Here is a 22,905-nt window from a genome sequence, read left to right as displayed (position 1 = left end):
CCCCCTGGTGGTCAGTGCACATCATAGCGACTGGTCAACCAGTCATTTGGTTGTTTGGTTGTGTAGGCTTTTATATATATACTAGAGGCCCAATGCATGAAAATTCATGCCAAAAGTAGGCCTGCCTTCTCCCGGCTGCCAGCACCAGCTTCCCTCTGGCACCTGGGACCCAGGTTTCCCTCCTCCTGCTGCCAGCAGGCACCCGGGACCCGGGCTGGCTTCCCTCCCACCCCAGCTTCATCAGGAAGGACGTCTGGAATGATGTCCAGAAGACATCCACTCTAATTAGCATATTACCCTTTTATTATTATAGATAGACTAGAGGCCCAATGCAAGAAATTCCTGCAAGGGGCTTGGCCCCCGCCACCCCGGCAGCTGCCTCTGCCTTGGCGGGGCGGCTTTGTCCAGAAGGTCGTCCGGAAGGACGTCTGGTCTAATTTGCATATTACACTTTTATTATTATAGATTACTAGTAGCCCTGTGCACGAATCCGTGCACCAGTAGCTCTCTTCAGGGCCTGGCCTCTCTGCGCCCACTGTCCAGAGGCTCTCCGCAGCCCAGAGGCCCATCTAAGGCCAGGCATTGAACACTGGCCTCATCACCACAGCGATGAAGCAAGCATTCTGACAGGCCGCTCATGCTGCCCGCTCTCATCGGCCGCCCCCCCAGGACTTGGGAGCTCCGGCAGGGCTGAGAGGACTGGGCACTGGCATCTTGTGGCTATGGGCACCACCATCTTTGTGACGGAGTGATGGTTAGTTTGCATATTACCCTTTTATTAGATAGGACTAGAGGCCCGGTGCACGAAATTCGTGCACGGGGTGTGTGTCCCTCTGCCCAGCCTGCACCCTCTCCAATCTGGGACCACTCGAGGAATGTCCGGTAGGATAGGGCCTAAACAGGCAGTTGGACATCTCTCTCACAATCCAGGACTGCTGGCTCCCAACTGCTCGCCTGCCTGCCTTCCTGATTGCCCCTAACCACTTCTGCCTGCCAGCCTGATCACCCCCTAACCACTCCCCTGCCAGCCTGATTGATGTCTAACTGCTCCCCTGCCAGCCTGATTGCCTCTAACTGCCCTCCCCTGCAGGCCCGGTCGCCCCCAACTTCCCTCCTCTGCCAGCCTGGTCACCCCTAACTGCCCTCCCCTCCTGGCCTGATCACCCACAACTGCCCTCCCTTGCAGGCCTGGTCCCTCCCAACTGCCCTCCCCTGCTGGCCATCTTGTGGTGGCCATCTTGTGTCCACATGGGGGCAGCCATCTTGTGTGTTGGAGTGATGGTAAATTTGCATATTAATCTTTTATTAGATAGGATTATTATAGATGATCTGCTCACTGATTAACATTGTCATTAATTTTTTTTTAATCCTCACTGGAGGATATGTTTGATTTTATTTAGAGAGAGAGGAAGAGAAAGAGAGAGAGAGATCATTGCCTCCCATATGCACCTCAACTGAGAATCGAACCACAACCTAAGCATGTGTCCTGACCAGGAATCAGACCCTCAGCCTTCTGGTGTACAGGATGATGTTCCAGCCAACTGATCCACCCGGCCAGGGCTGCCATTGGTTTTATATAAGTGGTATGAAAGTTTCTTAGAAAAATATTCCTGTGAGACTGAAATTAGAGAATACATATCAAATATATAGATGAAACCAGTTTCCTATTAAAAATTGTGAAGATAAAATAAAGAGCCATTTCAACCAAATAATCTAATACAATCCTAGAGAGAAAAAAATGTAAGAATTTGCTTTATCAGATTAATGTACAGATAAAAAATTTTACCCCCAGCATGTTTTATTTTAATTAAACAAGTGTTTATGTTACAAACAAAATAATTAAAAATAAATAAATTCAAAATAGTGGACATTAGGTTTGTGTCTAGGTGTGCAGTTGATGCTATGTGGACTCTATTCTGATGTTAACAGACATCACATCATCAAGGGACAAAATGATACTTTTATCATCAAATACTATATTTTGGATATGGTTATTGACATAGATATTATTAAGTAAATACATAATTTTAGTTATAGGGAATAGTAACTAAAATGGAGTTATTATTAGAGTTGGTGTTCAACAGGACTTGAATTTTTACTTTTGGAATATTTTAATGTTACATTTATCATCTATATATTAAAAAGTTACCAAACGATTTATATTAGTCAGAATATTTTGAACTTCTTTTGGATGTAAAAAATTCATTTGCTTGGGAATTTCACAAGTGTGACAACATCTTGAAATGTGTGATTTATATAATAACTAGAGTGGAGTTAGTCTTTTATTTTAAAATATTTTTCTTTAGTTTTTTTTTAAATGAACAGGTCTCAGATCTGTAACAGTAGTGCATGGATTGGCCTTAATTAAATTCAAATGCAGTCTTATAAGAGTCTATGATAAATATATTAGAAAGTGCTATAACAAGTTTATTCATGGATAAGAATACAGTGTATCTCAACATTAGTTTTTTCAAGCTGGGTTCCTCTTAGTCAAAGGCTGAATCAATATTTCATTTAGTGAAAACTTCCTGGTGAATATTCTGTCACTTAAGAAGCTCTATTAATCATTAATAAGTGAAACACATTCCCAAAGGAGATTCCAAACTGAGTCTGTGGTTTAAGTTCTAAAAAGATATATATATATATTTTCTTTTCTTTTTTAGCACATCAGTTTTGTTCATGCCATCACTAGCTAGACATGAAAGTAAAAAGCCAATTGGGAAAATCTACAACTAATCCCTTTGTTGGTATCAAGGGGTTATGTAAAGTTCATTGGAACATACTGGTTAAAGTTTGAGTTGATACTTTCATTAGTAAATCCATATTTTATAGATTATGAGATATTAATCCCTTTAGATAAATGAGTCTTTTTAAAATTATGAAAAATTATGCCAACTAATATAAGTGAAATTTGATATGTACTATTTTCAAGTTAGTATTACTCTAGTCCAGAAAAGTTCATTTAAATATAAAAATTATAATAGCTAAATTGTGTATATATTTATAATATAAATACTATCTATTTTCTTTCAGTATTATTTCTAATTAAATATTTTCTTCAAGACTGTAAAGTATATATAGTTAAGTAAGTGTAACATGTGAATATCTATCTATATATCTTTTGGGGGGAGTGTTGCAGGGCTGGGTGAAAAAGGTGAAGGGATTAAAAAAAACACACACTCCTCATAGACACAGACAAGAGCATAGTGTTTACCAGAGGAGAAGGGAGAGGGTCGGGGGAGGTAGAAGAAGGTAAGGGGAAGATAAATGGTGATGGAAGGAGACTTGACTTTGGATGGTGAACACACAATAAAATACACAGATGATATATTATAAAACTGTACACCTGAAACCTATATAATTTTATTAACCAATGACACCCCCCAATAAATTCAATAAAATATCTAGATTGTAATAGATTGATATAAATATATTTACCACAAGCATATTCTATTAAAAAATAAGTGTTTATGCTTCCTATAAACAAAAATAAAATTTGAAGATTATTCAGGACACTAGAGGCCCGGTGCATGAAAATTCGAACACTTGGGGTGTCCCTCAGACCAGCCTCCACCCTCTCGCAGTCCGGGACCCCTTGGGGGATGTCCACCTGCTGGCTTAGGGGGGATCGGGCCCAAGCTGGTAGTCAGACATCCCTCTGGCAGCCCAGGAGCCCTTGGAGAATGTCCAACTAAAGGCTTAGGCTGACCACCAGGGGGCAGCTCCTCCGTTGAGCATCTGCCCCCTGGTGGTCAGTACACATCATAGCAACCAGTCGTTCCACCGCTGGGTCAATTTGCATATTGCCCTTTTATTATATAGGATAGACTAGAGACCCAATGCACAAAGTTTGTGCAAGGGGCTCAGCCCTCGCAGCTGTGGCAGCTTGCCTCGGCCTTTGCAGCCCGGCTTTGTCCGGAAGGTCATCTGGAATGTCGTCCAGAAGGTAGTTCTGCTGTCTGGTCTAATTAGCATATTACACTTTTATTATTATAGATAGTTTTGTTTCTAGTTGCAACTGGCAGTATGACAGCTCCTTGAATGGAAACTGATACTGGATCAGCAGGAGAATCCATGTCTTATCTGTCCAACACCTAATAGAAAAACCATTGCCCCTAAAGACGTGGCTCTAAATCATGGGCACAACTACTTATTTTATTTTTCCTCGTAGACTTGGTCTACATAGTTACTTTGGAAAATAAAGATAGCTATTTAAAAACAGCCCACCAGGTATTTTCATTATAAATATTTCCTGCCAAGCAGAGTCTTTTGGACATAATTATACTCTTCTTTTTGTATGGAAGATTTCTCTCTAAGATCTGGATCCTAGAAATAAGGACCCAAGACTTGGGGTTAGTGCTTTAAATTGCCAAGCAAGAGAAGAACAGACTTTTAACACAGCCACCTGACCTCCTTTTCTCAGTTATTTCCTTCATCAGGGTGTTTTATGTGTTTGTGTGGCTTTTTTAAACTTGATTTTAAATCTTACCAAACTTGAGAGGTTTAACTCAAAGTTTTCCTCTTCAGGGAAGGCAGTGTTTCCTCGTTGCACTAAATTAAGGTGGTATTCCCAAATTTCTAAACCATGTCTATACCTTCAATAATTATCAGTGTTAGGTACTAAAATCTAAGAATTAAGAGCACAGACTCTGGAACCTCACTGCATGGTTTGAAACTGGGCTCCTCCACTTGCTAGTTGTATGACCTTCAATGTTATTTAGGCTTTTTGTGAACTAATTTACCTTAAATATAAAATGGGGATACCAGTTAATAATTTAATTATGCATATTGTAGGGATTAAATGAGAACAATGCTGGCACAAAGTAAATGCTATTTGAAGGTTTGCTATTAGTTTTCATGGTTATCATTTTTTGCTATCCCTCACAAGATCACAAAAATTACTTGAATTCTTGGGTTACATTGAATTTCCTTTATAATGTCCAACATGTTATGACACTATTTATATATGGTAGGCACCCCCTAAATACTTGGAGACTGAGAACCTATATATAGTCTAGTTTCCCTAGAAATAGACAATGGTAGATTTTTGTGTGCTTCCAGGAATTGTTCTTGAAAAAATATGTATATTATCCCATTCAATTCTCACAATTACCCTATAAGACAGGTACTGTTTTTATCATCACTTTATTAATGAGGATTTCGAGACTTGGGAAAGTTATTTGCCCAGAATTACACAGTATGTGGCAGGATTAGAATGTACTTGTTTAAAACACAGTGATTTCCAAACTTTAGTGTGTATGGAATCATACTAAGGGCTTAGTAAAGCACAGATAAGTCATCATCCCCTAGTTTCTGACTGAGTCTGGATAGTATCCAAGATTTTGCATTACTAATAGATTTCCAGATGATGATAAAGTTGGTGGTCTGGGGATATGCCTTTGAGAATCATTGCACTGGATTGTACTCTTTCCTCTATGCTACACAACTTAAACTGTATTTGGAAGCATGTTCCTAAAGTAGAAATTGACAAGTTCTGTTCTAAAACATGTGAATACATAAAAGTTTTCCTAAAAAACAACAACAGTGTAACATTAAAAATTTATGCGGAAACTGAGCTTTGAAAGAAAAAAAAAAGACTTTCTGGCAAAGGCAATATCTCTATTGTGATACACAAGTTATCACAAGTAGCAAATTACACAGGTGTTTGACTTGGTGTAAAAATGCAATTTTCTTAACTAAAGACCAATTAATAAACACAGGAAACCAATTCAGGGGTGGGCAAAAGTAGGTTTACAGTTGTGAGTACACAAACAGAGTTTATACTTGTATAGCTATTAATTCCAACTGTAAACCTACATTTGCCCAACCTTGTACATCTGGAAAGAGAGTGTTAGAGAGGTTAGCAAAGGCCACAGACAAATGAGGCAGCAGAGACTACTCCCTAAACTCTCTTGTCTTGTTCTGCAGGTAAATTAAACCAGATATAGAAATTTTAAACATAACCAGATCACTGGTTCCTCTGTAAGATACTCTGAAGTTATCAGAGCCAGGACCTCCTTGACTGTGGTCATGCATCAAAAGGAAACCAAGTCAGAGCAAACAGTCAACTGCTTCTGCCCTAAAGTCGGATGTCATAACAGCCCCTTTTTAAATCTTAAATTTCTTCTTTTCTATATTTTGTTCAAAACTGTTGTATTTTCACTACATGATCAAATTGATAAGACTTGCTGACTTGATCCAAACTCTGAGGGTCCTGAAACAGATGTTTCTACCTAAACTTTAATAAATGATTGCTTTTCCCTGTACTTGCATATTACCAACTCACCTTGCTATATTGGGTTGCATACCCAGTCTATTTTTAGCTTTGTTCTGCCTTGATGTACCCATGACCTGACATGACACAAATGTCAAAGTATAATAAATCATGTTGAATCTTTTAACAAATGCATGCTCTGAACATTAAAAGAAACACAAGTTTAGGCCAGAATCATCACCAGAAATTCCTAAGTGGACATACCCAAGTCTCAGTATTCCAGGATGCAATTCACCTGGACCTGGGTAAATGAGTAATGATCTCTGAGTGTGTGTGAGAAAAAGGGAAAGAACCAGTGGAAAGTAAAAGGCAGAAACATGATAGGAATCCACATAGGGCACAGGGCTGAAAATAATTCTGATCAGCTAAAGTTGAAAGAATACAAATAAGAGGTATTAGGGAGAATACTCAGAAACTCAGCACCATAGCAGGGGATTACATTAGCACTAAAGATTTCCCACAGAACTTAAAAGCAAGCTTTGAATACATCTCACTAATTCCAAGTAATTTAGCTGCTGCATGTCAGAAACAAAATAGATGCCATTTAATTTTTTAAAAATATGATATCAACAATATCAAATTTAAAATGTCTGTAATAAAACCAAAATTGACCTGTTATGCAAGAAGCAGGAAAATATGACCCAATCAGAAAAAAAGAAACCACTGACACCCAAACTCAAAATGAAAAAGTTGATGGAGCCAGCAGACAAGAATGTGCAAACAGCATTATAAATATTCTGTTCAAGATGATTCAGGAAAACATGAGCATGATTAGGAGAAAAATTGCAAATGGTGTTAAGGCTTAAATGAAACTTCTAAAGATGAATAACAATATCTAAAATTTGAATTGAAAAATAGTCAGGATGAAATGAATTACAGAGTAGATACATAAGAAGAAAATATCAGAAAACTTGAAAACACAGCAATAACTATTAAGAGTGAAATACAGGCAGAAAAAAAAAGTATTATAAATGTAAGAACAGAGCAATAGCGACTTCTGGGATATATCAACTGGTATAATATTGGTGAAATTGGAGTCCTAGTAGGACAAGATAGGGAGGAGGCAGAAAAATAGTTGAAAAAATAATGGCCAAAAATTCTCAGATTTAAAAAATATATATTTTTTTATTGATTTCAGAGAGGAAAGGAGAGGGAAGAGAGAGATAGAAAAATCAATGATGTGATAGAATCACTGATTGGCTGCCTCCTGCATGCCCCCCACTGGGGGTCTAGCCCATAACCCAGGCACGTGTTCCCAGCCAGAATCAAACCTAGGACCCTTCAGTCAACAGGCTGGCGTTCTATCCACTGAGCCAAACCAACCAGTGCAAAAATTCTCAGATCCATCAGTTTCAAGAGGTTGAATTAATTCTAAGCAGAGTAAATCCATATATAATCATACCGAACACATCATTATCAAACTGCTGAAAAGCACTGATTAAGGGAACATCTTAAAAATATCCAGAGACAGTCCAGGCCAGTGTGGTTCAGTTGGTTGACTGACATCCCAAGTACTGAGAGGTCACTGGCTCGATTCCCACTCAGGACACATGTTGCAGACTCAATGTTTTTTTTCTCTCTCCCTCTCCCTTCCCCTCTCTCTCTAAAATCAATAAAAACACATTTAAAAAAAAAAAAAAAAGTATCCAGAGACAGACCTGGCCAGGTGGCTCAGTTGGTTGGAGTATTGTCTTGTACACCAAAAGGTTGCGGGTTCAATTTCTGGTCAGGTCACATACCTAGGTTACAAGTTGGGCGCATACGGTAGGTAACCAATCATCCTCTCTTCTCTCTCTCTCGCTCTCGCTCTTGCTCTCGCTCTCGCTCTCTCTCTCCCCTTCCTGTCTAAACATATGCTTAGGTGAGGATTTTTTAGAAAAGTATCTAGAGACAGAGGAATGAAGATAAGAATGTCAGCTAACTTTAGGTCAAAAACATGGAAGTCATAAAGACAATGGAGAGACATTTTTAAAGTCCCAGGAGAGGGAACTGACAGCAACAGAGAATGAGGTAATTTTCTGGGGTGATAAAAATGTTCAGTGTCTTGCTTGTGGTGGATTTTACACAATATTCATATTCATAAACAGAATTGATGAAGTTTACTATATGTAAATTATCTTTTAAAAAGTTGATTATATAAAAGATGCTAGTCAATTTAGGGGAATTAGTGCTATCATAATATGAGAGTTTCAATTAGAATAACTTTTATAAAGAGGAAAATTAATTTTTAAAATTATAGAATACTTTCCTTCATTTATACCTATGTACTGCAATGTTTTAAAGAGAGGCATAAAATCACACATGCTTATAATACATATAATAGATACAAACTTTCTATTTTAAGAAATTAAAACAAAATCAAATTATTGACAGAAGGGAAACAATTTTAAGAGATTTAGGTGACTCATAAAAAGTAATTCCCAACAAATAAATGTATTTTCATAAATTAAAACAACAACAAGTTAACATCATACTAACACTGTCACATAATCAGCAATAGGGATCAGAATTATCAGTTCAAATCTGCATTAGTTCATAAAATGCCAAAAATTATTATAGGTGAAAAATATTTTCAAACTATTCTTACAAAACTATTTTGTCTTGAGTAACGTTTAAATTATTTTTATTAACTTTTCCCAAGCAAATTGTATACTCAAAATGATTTTCATCAACTTCTGTTTTCTACAACTATAATAAAGTATGTGCATAGGGTACAACAGTTTTGTTTAGTTTTTTACCTCCAGTTTATTTCTTGAAGAAGTGGGTTTCCAGTGATATTCAATTCACGGAGAGAATAGCATGCATCAAAACACTTTAGGGTACTTGTAAGATCTATAAAAATAAACAGTAAGAATCATTATGAAATATTTCAGATAAAGAAATCACAGATCAATGAACATTTTATTTAATTAGCTATTAAATAAGCAACAAAAATTATTTGTTCTGCAGAAAACAATATACAGACTATATTAAGACTCTACTGCCAGAATATATATTTCTACAGCTGTGTGAACTTATGTAAATCATACAACTGATTTATAATTCAGTTTCATACCTATCTCACAGAGTGAGGATTAAATAAAATAATGTGTGTAAATGGCTTAAAATAGTTCATTCCAGGTTGTAAACACAAAATTAGAAAAAGTTAAATCTAAAGTAATAGGATAAGTGGTAAAATTGAACATATCCTTAAATAGAATTACATGGACCTATTAAACTTTCAAAAATAAAAATAGTCAGTCAATCTCAGAATTTCTCTCCCACAGAAAACCATCATAAAACTGGACAATGTATATGAAGCACCTGTTTTTAAGCCTGACTCTGAGAGAAGGGAAACACACATGGTGACCCTGCAATCACAGTAGTTTTCTGCCTGAAAGCATGTTACCACTTCAGAGCAAGAAAGTGGAAAACAAGCAAAGAAGCTATTTTGCTGAGTGAGGAGGCAAAGATTAGAACTGAAGCTGGAATTTATGGTAAAAAAAAGTACTGATAAGAAGCTGTGTATATATATGTTGGGGGTGGGAGGTGGGAGAAGAGTCTATGTGAAGATTTACTGCAGGTTCCTAGAGGAGGGCTAGGCGTTATATAGGCAGGCAAGACTGAGAAAACTAGCAGAGATCACCTTCTGTAGGGCTAAGAGCTGAATGATGTCACTAAAGTTCATGCAGAAATGAAAGACATGGGGGTTTCAGCCCAGCCAGAATGAGGCCAAATTGAGTAGAGATTCAACTAAAATCCAAAAGACTATGCATTGGAAACAAAATGGCCTGGTGTAGGGGCATGCACTAAGAGTTGAAAGCTAAAATGAGTTGTCCTAGGAGAGAATAAAATGAAGGCTGACAGAAACAAATTATCCATTAATACTTTAACTGTCTGCCAGAATTAAACTTAACACCCTTTTATTAAATATTTTTTATTGAGAGGAAGGAAGCGGGAAAGAGATAGAAACATCAATGATGAGGGAGAATCATTGATTGACTGCTCCTGCACGCCCCCTACTGGGGATCGAGCCCTGAACACAGGTATGTGCCCTTGATGGGAATCGAACCTGGAAACCTTCAGTCTGCAGGCCAATGCTCTATCCATTGAGCCAAACTGGCTAGGGCAAACTTAACACCCTTTACTAGGGTACTGGTTAATAATGCGGACTCTGTAATCAAAGAAAACACAACAATTTCAAGAGAAACATCAAAAGTGCTTTATTCAAAGTAATGTCCATCGCTAGCTACACATTTCCCCATCTTTCAGGTAATTTGTGGATACCATCCCAATAGGACTTTTCCTGTTTTGAGGCAAACCATTCAGAGACCCAATTTCCCACTTCTTCGTATGTTTTGAAGTGCTGCTCAGAAAGTGCGTGTGCCATCGATCGGAACAAGTGGTAATCTGAGGGAGCAAGGTCTGGTGAATACAGCGGGTGGGTTAATACTTCCCAGGCAATATCTTTTAACGTGTCTTTAACTGGTTTTGTAGTGTGTGATGGTGCATCATCATGAAGCAAAATTACTTTGCCGCATCTTCTGGCACATTCTGGTTGTTTCACCATCAAAGCATGGTTCAAATTGATTATTTTCTGTCGGTATTAACAATTTCACCTGGTTTTAGAAGCTCATAATACACCACACCTTCCTGATCCCACCAAACGCAGAGCATTGTCTTCTTTCCAAAGCGATTTGGCTTTGCAGTCAATGTTGATGGTTGACCTGGATCAACCATGATTTTGTGCATTTGGGATTCTCAAAATAAATCCACTTTTCATCACCAGTCACAATTCGATACAAAAAAGACTTTCTTTCATGCTGTTGAAGCAACATTTTATTGATAACTTTTCAGTTTTCCATTTTCGTTCAGTTGATGTGGCACCCATTTTCCTTCCTTTAAAATCTTTCCCATTGCTTGTGAATGATCGGAAATTGTTTGCTGAGCAATACTTAATCTTTCTGCAGTTTGTTTTTGAGTTTGACAGGCATCTTCATCGAATAATGCTTGTAATCATTGGTCTTCAAACTTTTTCTATTGACCTTGACATTCTTTGTCTTTCACATAGAAAGCATCGCTTTTAAAGCATTTAAACCAGCATTCACAAGTATCTTGAGATGGAGCATGAACACCATAAGCTTCCCAAAGTATTCAGCAGCACGTTTCTTCAAAATAAAGTAATGAATTAAAACTTCCCACAAATGCTCTTTTTTTGGCACGAAATTCAACATTTTTAAGTGTAAAAATATCTATGATGTTAACACCTTCAGCAAATTTGACATATGAAGTTTTGAAGCTTGTTGTCAATACAACAAAATAGCATACATATCAAATCGCATACATATCAACATATGTGTAACTCCATCTTTTGAAAAAAATCCGCATTATTAACCGGTACATCTAGTAAAAGGAAGACAACAATGCCCAGAACCAGTAAATAAACTGTGTGCACAATGTTCAACATACAGTTACAAATCACTACACATACAAAGAAAAAGAAGAATATGACCTATCATTAAGAGAAAAGCAGTTAATAGAAACACATCCAAAGTAGCCAAATGTAAATCAATTTTGACAAAGACACCAAATTCAATGTTGAAAAAGCTTATTCAACAAATGTTGCTCAAACAATTAAATATCTATATTAAAACCTGAATTCATCCCCTACTTCATACCATTCATAAAAATTAATCTGAGATAGGTCCAAGACCCAAAGGTAAAAACTAAAAGTATCAAACGTCTATAAGAAAGCTAGAAAACATGGAAAATCATCGCATTCTGGAGGTGGAAAAATACTACCAAGGACAAAAAGAAAAATAGTTAATAAATATGATAAATTAATATTATCACAACTTAAAACTTCTGTTCATCTACATATAAAATTAATAAGTAAAAAAGTTCTGGGAGAAAATATTTACAAAATATAACTTCACCCAGAATATATTTTAATTTATACAAATCAATAAGAAAAAAAGCAATAAACAAATTTTAAAAATGGTAAGAGACTTCAGTAGACATAAAAATATACAGAAGTCATAAAAAAGGCATGCAAGAGGCACAGTATCGTTCTTCATCATGAAAATGCAAACTAAAACAATAATGAAATATAAAACACCCTATAGAATCGAGCAATTGGAACTCTCATACATTGCATGTGGGGCTGTAAAATGTTACAAGTACTTTGGAAAACAGTGTTTATTTGTCTTTCTTTTAGTTTTTATCAAGTTAAACATACACCTACTCTGCTATCCAGCGATTATACTCTTAAACATTTACCCAAGAGAATTGTCAACATATATCCACAAAAAGATTTACATAAGATTTTCCACAGGAACTTTATAATCATAGTATCTCCAAACCACAAACAAAATATCAATCAACAGGAGAACAAACAAATTGTGATATATTCTATATTCATAAAATGGACTACACTTCAGCAAAACAAACAAACAAAACAAACTACATATATAAATGACATAGTAGAATATTTCATGAATGTTCAGCAAAGAAAATTGAAAGCAAAAGATAATGTACTATTTGATCCCATTGATACAAAGATGTATAACAGTCAAAATTAACCTATGGTGACAAATTAGAACTATAGTTGTCTTTATGAGGGGACTGACAGGGAGTAGGGATGGGAAAACTTTGGGGGATGAGTCAGCCAAGTGAATTAATCATTTTTTAATTTAGTACATTTTAAATTGGTGTCTATTATATACCTGTTAGGAGTGCATAAGTTAGACAAGTTTTTTTTTTTTTTACTCGCCTTTACTATGCTACTTACTTCATAGTTAAAAGATACATGAGTTTAAAATAACAATATAATTGAGACATATGCCCAGTTCTACCAGAAAGATATGGAAGTGATACGATTTTAAAGGTGGAAAGAATATATTAACTGAATTACTTCACCATGCTTCTTTAAGGAACTTATAAAACAGCAGATGTAAAAATACTCTGACCTTTCTTCTCTTTCTGTAAAGCAGATGAATTCCTATGTGAAAGATACCCTCCCTATACCAGGAGGAAAGAGACATTCTTCTCACAAGGACAGGAAGAGAGGCTGAGAGAAATGTGCACAAACTTGTTAAACTAACCCTTATTTCCTAGTCAATTTTTATTTAATTAAGTTCCGTAAACCAAGCACCTTTGCCTTGTCACATTTTCGCAATTTACTACTCTTATCCCATTCTCTAGGTAAGTGTTCAATTCTAACTGCTTCTTGGGATCTTTATTTTTCTTGGGAGAACTCCCATGTATACATGTGTGTGGGAGGGAAACCCTACAATTAAAACTTGTATTTTTTTTCTGTTTTTCTTGTGTCAGTTTAGTTTTTCAGTCTCAGCCTAGGAACTTAAGAAGGTATAAGAGAAAATTTTCCTCCTCTGTATGTTAGTGTGTGTGTGTACCATTAAAACATCTATCTAAAACAGCTCCTCAATGATATTTGGAACAGAAACTCAAAAATTTATTTTTTAAAAAATTATATATTATTATAAACTTACCAGAAAGGCAATTATTGCTGACATCCAGTTTTTCCAGAGAAACAAAATGAAAAAGTGGTGTGATTTTTGTCAAACTGAAAACAAAAAAAATAGAATTCATAAAAATTTTAAATTGGAAAGTCCTTAACATTATTGAACTAACTATATAATTATAAATCATACAGTACAATTATATAATATGCAATTATGTGTAACTGAATATGGAATAGTATTTTTACACTAAAATAAAATTATAATACCACTGATTAACAGTACTTATTAAAATGCAATAATTATAAAATTTAAGTATTTATTTTATAATGGAAAATTTGTATTCATTTCTATGGAGAAATTATCATGGAATTGCCAATTTCAATAACAAATATCATGTACTTTAATGTATATGTGGTACTTAAATAAAAACAAGTGAATGTTTTATTGTTAATTTTTTTGTCTTTGTATAAGGCCAAATTTATATTATTTATATTATTTATATATTTTTTTCTGGATTAAACCATTAGAAGGTAAAAATCATAAAAATACTTATCTTCACTTTTTTACAAGATGACTGATTAGAGTCACTAATAATAATAGAAAATGTTTTATAACAATAGTATAGACAAGTATGGCAGAAATAGATGAATATTTAAAATCAATACTCTTATTAAATTATGCATAATCAAATTCTAATAATAAACTTTCCTCCTACTTTTAAAAATTTCTATAGCTTTCTAAGTTAAAATTGTCATTAAAAGCCTATATTCTAGCAAGGAACACAATATTTAAAATATCACATCACTGAAAACAAAAGTCATAAAAGAAAAATTAACTTTAGTTTGACTTACATTTCTAAGACAAGTCTACACTTACTATGAACATAATATCACCTTATCCTAGATATTTGGAAATAAAAATTAAGTCATATCATCTGAATCTTTAAATAAAACAAAAATTCTTTCATATAAAATATATTCTCATCACAAACACAATAGTGTTCTGAACTAATTCCCACTATAAATGTTGGAACTCTACAACTGTTCAAAATATGCTTCAATGGAAGGAGTATTTGTAGTACAAAAAAGTATGCATTAATTTCCAGTTCTTTTTGTGTTGTTTTTTTTAAAAAATATTGCCCCTTCAGTGGGCCTGGCAGATGTCTTCATCTTTATTTCTAACAGCTCTTAACAATTGAAAAATATATATACACTACTATTTAAGTTCAGAAGGTTACAGAATAATATTCTTACTGGAGGCCTCACGGATCTGACACAAAACTATCGGTTGTACTGACCTTGACTTCTCTCTTGTACTATCCTGTTCTGTATTAGCAGAGAGACAGAGGATACTACTGATGAAAACATAGACTAAATAACAGGCTGGAAGAAGATCTCTCTGAATGTAGCCAATCCTAAGTACAATATTACTATTTATACTAAACCTATACACACTACTTCTTAGAAACAATGTCCAGTGGGGGGAGGGGGGGAATCCAAGGTAATAAAAGAAAAAGTGAAAAAATATTGGCCATTTCATTTATACATTTACTTCATTATTTGTACATAGAGTCTTTAATAGTAAAATTTACTGAAATGTCACATGTACACAGAAAAACAAAGAGAATAAATAAAGAGAAAAAAATAAACTTAAAACTTTGTCACTGTATACTTCGTGGATTTAAGCCCTAACATTAAGACATATTCTATTTAGGCATGTTCTACATTATTATTACAAGTAGGAAATTGAAGTTATTCAAGTGAAATATAATTCTAATAAATGTATTTATTAAAAGAACATTCTTATTTGTTTCCTACCTTTAATATATTTCCAATAATAACTCTTCTATTAAAGGATTTGGAAAAATTAGTCGATAATGAGTTTTTCTCTTTTTTCAGAGTATATCATTTTTTCCACCAATTAGTTACATAATAACATATAGGTAAAATACAAGTAAAAATAACTAAGAAAGTTTTAGAATTAAAGGAAAAACCCTTTGCAAATACCTATTCAAGTAAAGAAATATTTGGTTTGATCAAATATTTTTATAATATTGAAATTTTATCTTTTCTGTTAGCCATGCTTTTAGAATCACGTTTTCATTTTTGGAAATTTTAATCAAGAAAACTGGCTATTCATTCACCTTTACGACTATTCATTAGGATGGTAGAAACCTAATAGTAGAATCTTAAAACAAAACAAAACACAAAAACACACAAACTCTAGAACTTTTACTGACATTCTGTGTATATTTTTTCCTAAGAAAATTCAAACCAGAAAGACAAAGGACATTAGTGAAAACCTAATACTATTTGACCTTGTCACATTAGCCCTGGGCATAAAAAAGATATAAATTTCAAAGACGACAAAAAGCAAAAGATTTGTACAATGAGCAGCCGATGGGTAATAGTTTCCACTTTCTGCTCCTACTTAGAGTCTCACTGGAAATAGAAAGGCTTGTGAAGCCAGAGAGTCCTCCAGTTATAACTCCGCTGAGTAAAAACTTAAAACAGTCACATGTCCTAATGAAAATTTAAAACAGAAGTCAGAATGAAACAAGTATTTCAAACAATATGTGCTAAGTACCATTCTTTATATGTATTTCATTTGTTGGAAAAAGAGCATATGGACATAATTTCTTCCTTGTGATGAAAATATTTATCAAAAACTAAAAGAAGAATATATAAAATTTAAAAGACATACCAGCCACAAATACAAATATCTAATTTATAATTTTTTTTCAGGTTTGCAAATTCATTCACATACATTTTCCTTTTGGATCATCATTACACCTCATAAAATAGGTTATGTAGGTATTACTATCTTTTTGTACATATGAAAACAGTGAGAAAAGAGTTGTTCAATGTCAACTGACAGATAAATGTGGATTCAAAATTCAAACCTAAATCTGCTGATTCTGAATTTTACCAAACCTGATATGGTTCTGAAAAGGTCAATGCATATGTAAAAGCTTAATGTAAGATGGATATTTTTTACAGTTTATCATATTAGCTTATTATAAAAAATCCTAAGGTTGAAAATTATTTTTACTATGATTTTATAAAATAAATTTTCTACTGTATATGTCCATTCAGATCAATCACATTTCCATGGTTCCCTCATACTCCCCGCTTCATCCTCTCAAAAGTGGTAGACATTTGCATGTACAAAGAGCTTTGAGAGACCCACAAAAACTAAATTCAAATATGTGACAGCATTATTAAAAATGTTCAAAAAAGCATATTATATAATTTAATCTCTCTTTAAATATATTAAGTTCAAGATTAAGCTCCTTTATTCCTAAGAGTTTTTTGAGGGAAAGGACATATATTACTTAGTTTTGTATCCCCCCAAATAGCAAACGTTATATCTCAATATATAAAATGTACTAGTATAAAGCTAAGCAAACAAAATTATAAATAATTTTATTTAAGTATACCAATTATAGTTATCATCTCTAAAATAAATGTTAATAGTCTAGTATATATTATTCCTAGTCATATCAGATTGATAGGGCAAAAGTCTATTAGTCAGAATTACTTTTAACTTTTAAAAGTAGAATATTTCTTTGATGATTTCAATGGCTCAATAAAATTAAAAGCATTTTTTTCTCAAAATATGTTCATAATTTAAATATTCCTAATATTTAAAAATATTATGCTCATCACTGTGGTTTGAGAAACATTTCTATAGTATATAGTATATGCTAAATATGTCTGCTACTGAGTGATTTTTTTTTTTTGCATATATCCAAAGCACACCTAAGTATTTCTATTAAAAATTTATCTCTTATCTGGAAATATTGAATAAAGATCCAATGGGTTTTTGGATGGCCCGAATTACTTAAACAGTGTTATCTGATAGAGCTGACTCTGGAATAAATATCCTTTTAAAGTCAAATCACCTTTCATATTTTAGATCTGATTAAAACAATTTGAAGGTATTTTTGAATACACAATCGGTTCTGATTTGTCATAGTGGAATAGTATATAATAGATATAAATTAAACCATTTGGAGCATACATGCTTAAAAGATGAACACTATTCAGGCAGAGATTGAGAGAAAACTTTTTTTTTTTTTTTTTTGGTGGGGGGGAAGAGATACACATATTAACATTGGGTTGTCCTTGTTTACTTGTTTTGCAAGAATTATATAACTCAAAGAAGAAATTTATGTTAAAGGTGGTTCCTTTTCCCTACTCCATGTGCCTTTCATGAACAAATTAATCATATTAGTCTGAACAGTCTCAATGAAATATTAAACAGAGGGAGGCATACACATATTGTGCTCCTGCTTTGGTTTCAACAGTTATTTTCTGCAAAGATCCAGATGTTTGGTGGTTTCAAATGGATCTCCTGTGACAGGTACCCATCTCGATTTAATGTTAAGGTATTTTTTTTAAGTGTTACTTTATATCCTTAGGGAAATCGAATTTAAATCTATCTTAACAGTTACAAAAAAACATGCAAGTTGAGAGCAGATTAAAAATCCTTCTTCCAGGACTTAATAAGTACCATTTGAGAGAATGAGACATCCTTCTGAATTAAATTAACTACCTCCTGTATTTTCCAAGGACTATATTCTTTACAAATATAAACAAACCTGCTCTAAGAGTTTTCTACAAGTACATTTTGAGAAGAAACAAAATGAGTAGGATAAGTGAGAATTAAAAGTACTAAAATTCAAGGGTATGTCAATACATTTTAATTTTTTAAATTCTATAAAATGTTATTTATAATTTAAGTACCAACTCATTGCAATGAACTTTCCATTAATTACTGGGGAAAAACTAACAGTTTTTCTACTTAGTATGAAGACCACACAATTAAGTAATCATTTACTGCATTTATTAAGTTAAAGTTCATTTTTTACCTGTTTTGAGACAGAGTCAGGTTTTGTAGCAAAGGCAGCCAATACGAAGAACATGCTTCCACAATTGAAATGCTGTTATCATCCAAGTACAATTCTCGTAGTAGAACATGATTCTCCAAGGATGGAATCTATATTTAAATTTGTGTCATTAGCTTATATTAAGCAAAACATTTTTGTCATTTAACCAAATTTAAAAGTATAAAATTTATCAAAACTAACAACAGATATATTCTGGTAAACTGTGTATCACAAATCAAAGTATGATGTTATGAAAATTTTAGTATAAATTAAATTTTTAAGAATTAACCTCAATTAGAATTTTGTATAGAAACTATTTTATGCTGAATTTTAGTTAGAATTACATGACAGAAAATTTGATCACACTACATACTAAAATATCACTTAAAAGATTTAATTTATTATATTTTGGTATTATGAAAAAGTAATGTTAAATTAAATTTCTTAAAAAATTTCCTAACTATGGTAAACATTTGTTTAAATATTGGAAAGTGTGCAATAGTTTAAAATAAACTGAAAATCAGATACAGCTGACAAGCAAAATAAAATAATCAAAATTGCTTTTGAAATATGTGGTTGATATTTTCATCAAAAGAAAAATTTTGCATTAATAACAGAAATGAATACAAAGCAATTACCTCACTTAGGTAATTTCCCTGTAACTTCAGTATTTGAAGCAATCCACAGTTTTCAATACCCTCAACTTTAGTAAGATGATTATGTGAGCAATCCAGGTAGATAATGGTAGGAGTATCACAAAGGCCTTTTGTACTAATTAACTGATTGTTGTCCACAATTAGTTGCTGGAGATTTTTTAAAGATTCTAAACCACCTAGAAGAAAAAATTTCCAAGATCAATTGTATCATAATTTTTCAAGATTCTAAAGGAGAGTTTCAGAATAATTGTGCATTTATATTTTCTAAAGCTAATATCAGTAAAGACTTAGACCAAATTCCTACTGAAAAATGTGTAAGTGTAAAATGTATTATTATTTAAACTTGTACCGGTGAGATATATTTTTGAATGTCATATATCAATTGAAAAGTGAACAAAATTCTAAAAGGTATACATTGGGCACAGAATGTTTTATTTTTGAAAGACAATGGGACAATGGATAGATAGAAGGACTCTTTTTAAAAAATGTTTTTAACTCAGTTTCAAGGGATTAATTTTTTAAAATTTATTTTTCAGATACTAAGCTATATTACAAAGCCACTGTTCTCAAAACTGCCTGGTACTGGCACAAGAACAGACATATAGACCAGTGGAACAGAACAAAGAACCCAGAAATTGACCCAATACATTATCCTCAATTAATATTTGACAAAGGAGGCAAGAGCATACAGTGGAGTCAAGAGAGTCTCTTCAATAAATGGTGTTGGGAAAACTGGACAGATACATGCAAAAAAAAAAAAAAATGAAACTAGACCACCACCATACACAAAAATAAACTCAAAATGGTAAAAAACTTAAACATAAGAGCAGAAACCATAAAAACCTTAGAAGAATCCATGCAAAATAGCAGACATTTGCCATAGCAATATATTTACTGACAGAGCTCCTAGGACAATGAAAACTAAGGAGAAAATAAACAAATGGGACTACATTAAAATAAAAGGCTTCTGCACAGCAAAGGAAACCATCAATAAAACAACAAGAAAGCCCACTGCATGGGAGAACATATTTGCCAATGTTATCCTATATAATAAAAGCATAATATGCAAATCGACCAAATGGCCGAACAGTGGAACGACCATCCAGATGGCCATCTTGAACCACGCTATGACACCCAATGGCACCAGGCCAGCCAAGGCAGGTGCGATGCAATTGGTCGGGGCCTGAACATCACCCCATGATCACCCTGCAGAGGGAGGCCCAGGCAACCGGCCAGCAGGGAGATCAATTGGGGTGGAGGGTGGGGGCTCCACAATCACCCCAAAGAGGGAGGCCTAGGACACCAAACAGTGGGCTGTGGTGGGTGGGCAGGGACTCCTTCTGCAAGGGAAGCCTGGGTCCTGGGTGCCAGTGGCTGGAGGGAAGCCAGTGCCAGCAGCTAGGAGAAGGAAGGCCTACTCTTGTACAAATTTCGTGCATCGGGCCTCTAGTATCCAATAGGGTTTAACTCCAACATTTATAAGGAACTCATACAACTTAACAAAAGGAAGATAAACAATCCAACCAAAAAATGGGCAAAGGACCTAAATAGACACTTTTTGAAAGAGGACCCACAGAAGGCCAAGAGACATATGTAAACATGCTCAAAGTCACTAATCATCTGAGAGATACAAATCAAAACAACAATGAGGTACCATCTCACACCTGTCAGAATGGCATCATCAACAAATCAACAAATGACAAGTGCTGGCGAGGATGCGGAGGAAAAGGAACCCTCATGCACTGCTGGTGGGAATGCAGACCAGTGCAGCCACTGTGGAGAACAGTATGGAGTTTCCTCAAAAAACTAAAAATGGAACTCCCATTTGACCCAGTGATCCCACTTTTAGGAATATAGCCCAAGAAACCAGAAATACTCATAAAAGGATATATGCACCCCTATGTTCATAGTAACACAATTTACAATAGCTAAGACTTGGAAACAGCCTAAGTGCCCATCAGCAGATAAATGGATTTAAAAACTGTGGTATATCTACACAATGGAATACTACACTGCTGTAAAAAAGAAAGAACTCTTACCATTTGCAATAGCATGGATGGACCTGAGGAGCATTATGATAAGCGAAATAAGTCGAAGAAAGATAAATATCACATGATCTCACTCATTTGTAGAATATAATGAACAATATAAACTGATGAACAAAATAGATCCAGAGACATACAAGCATCAAACAGACTGTCAAACCTCAGAGGTAAAGTAAGGTATGGGGGATGGGCGGGGGGAGGGAGCAGGTAAGAGATCAACCAAAGGACTTGTCTGCATGCATATAAATATAACCAATGGACACAGACAGTAGGGGTGTGAGGGCATGTGCTGGGGAGTGGGAGCGGCCAGGGAGAGGTCAATGGGGGAAAAGGGAGACATATCTAATAATTTGAAAAATAAAGAACTTAAATTTTAAAAAAATTATGTTTTATTTAAGAATAGTTGGTATATAATCTTATATTGGTTGTATTAGTTTCAGATCTACAAAATAGTAATTTGACATTTTTAATTAGCATTCTTATTTAAGTTTGAATATATAACATTAGAATAGCATTTCACTTCCACTGAGATATCTACCTTAAACTCCCAAATGAAGTAGGTACACCATATTATAACCAATGGATCACTGAAGCAACTTGTGTTCATTGATAGACAAATAAAGAATATTCACTGTACACATAGACTGTGAAATATCACTCAGCCAGGAAAGAGAACAAAATCTTGCCATTTGTGACAACCTAGATGGACCCAGAGAATAGTAGGCTAAGTGAACTCAGTCAGATAAAGACAAATACCATATGATTTTACTTATATATGGAATAAAAAACCCAAAATAAATAGACAAGACAGAAACATAGTCATAGATGCACAGAACAAATTGACAGTCATCAGATGAGAGGAACAATGTCTGGATAAGTGAAAAGAGATGAAAGGGATTAAAAAGTTCAAATTGCTGGTTATAAAAATAGTCACAGGGATGTAAAGTACAGCACAGGGTATATAGTCAACAATCTATATATATAAAGAGCCAGGGTCTGTAACGTCCAAAACGACCAAAGGGACAACCGAATGCCAGGCTGTGCGTGCAACAGGCTCGGGTGGGTGGGGACTGGCCAGTGGGCTGAACTGCTGACCTCTTGGAGATTGAGAGAGGGGTGGGGCTCATCAGCAGCTGCCCCAGACTGCTGGCAAGGCTCTCTCTCTCTCTGAGAGGTTAGCAGTTCAGCCCACTCACCAGGAGCCTGGGGCGGCTACTGATCAGCCCTGACTCTCTGATCAGGCCCGTAGATAGGCCCAGAGATGCTGACTGGCATAGAAAACGACCAATCAGAACCAAATCTTGGTGAACTGCAAGGAGCCAATGGCTGCCTAGGAGGCAGAGCTTTTGATGCTCACTGGCATAGAAACCAACCAATCAGAACCTAATCTGGGTGAACTGTGAGGAGCCAATGGCTGCCTAGGAGGCAGAGCTTTTGACGCTGACTGGCATAGAAACTGACCAATCAGAACCTAATCTGGGTGAACTGCAAAGGCAGAACCTAAGGTGGGGCTGAGGACGGGTTTTAAGGGCAACAGCTGTTTGGTGTAAGGTGTAAGAAAGCAGTTCAATTTTTT

At 34.8% G+C, this 22,905-nt stretch overlaps 1 protein-coding gene across 1 annotated transcript in view; it reads right to left on the bottom strand.

Annotated features, from left to right (window-relative positions):
* LRRIQ1 (leucine rich repeats and IQ motif containing 1) overlaps nucleotides 1-22,905 on the bottom strand; it is a gene marked incomplete at its 3' end in the record, with an annotated part of 219,205 nt that overhangs the window by 130,035 nt on the left and 66,265 nt on the right. The window contains exons 11-14 of the mRNA XM_079775698.1: nucleotides 19,267-19,460; nucleotides 18,611-18,738; nucleotides 13,765-13,838; nucleotides 9,013-9,106 (exon numbers count right to left, since the gene is read on the bottom strand). Coding sequence (XP_079631824.1) covers nucleotides 9,013-9,106; nucleotides 13,765-13,838; nucleotides 18,611-18,738; nucleotides 19,267-19,460 — 490 coding nt within the window. The remainder of the gene's footprint in view (nucleotides 1-9,012; nucleotides 9,107-13,764; nucleotides 13,839-18,610; nucleotides 18,739-19,266; nucleotides 19,461-22,905) is intronic.

The sequence above is a fragment of the Cnephaeus nilssonii genome, assembly GCF_951640355.1.
Source record: "Cnephaeus nilssonii genome assembly, chromosome: 6".
NCBI lineage: Eukaryota > Metazoa > Chordata > Mammalia > Chiroptera > Vespertilionidae > Cnephaeus > Cnephaeus nilssonii.
The sequence above is the reverse complement of the archived record's forward strand: the minus strand, read 5'-3'. Positions and strand labels throughout refer to the sequence as shown.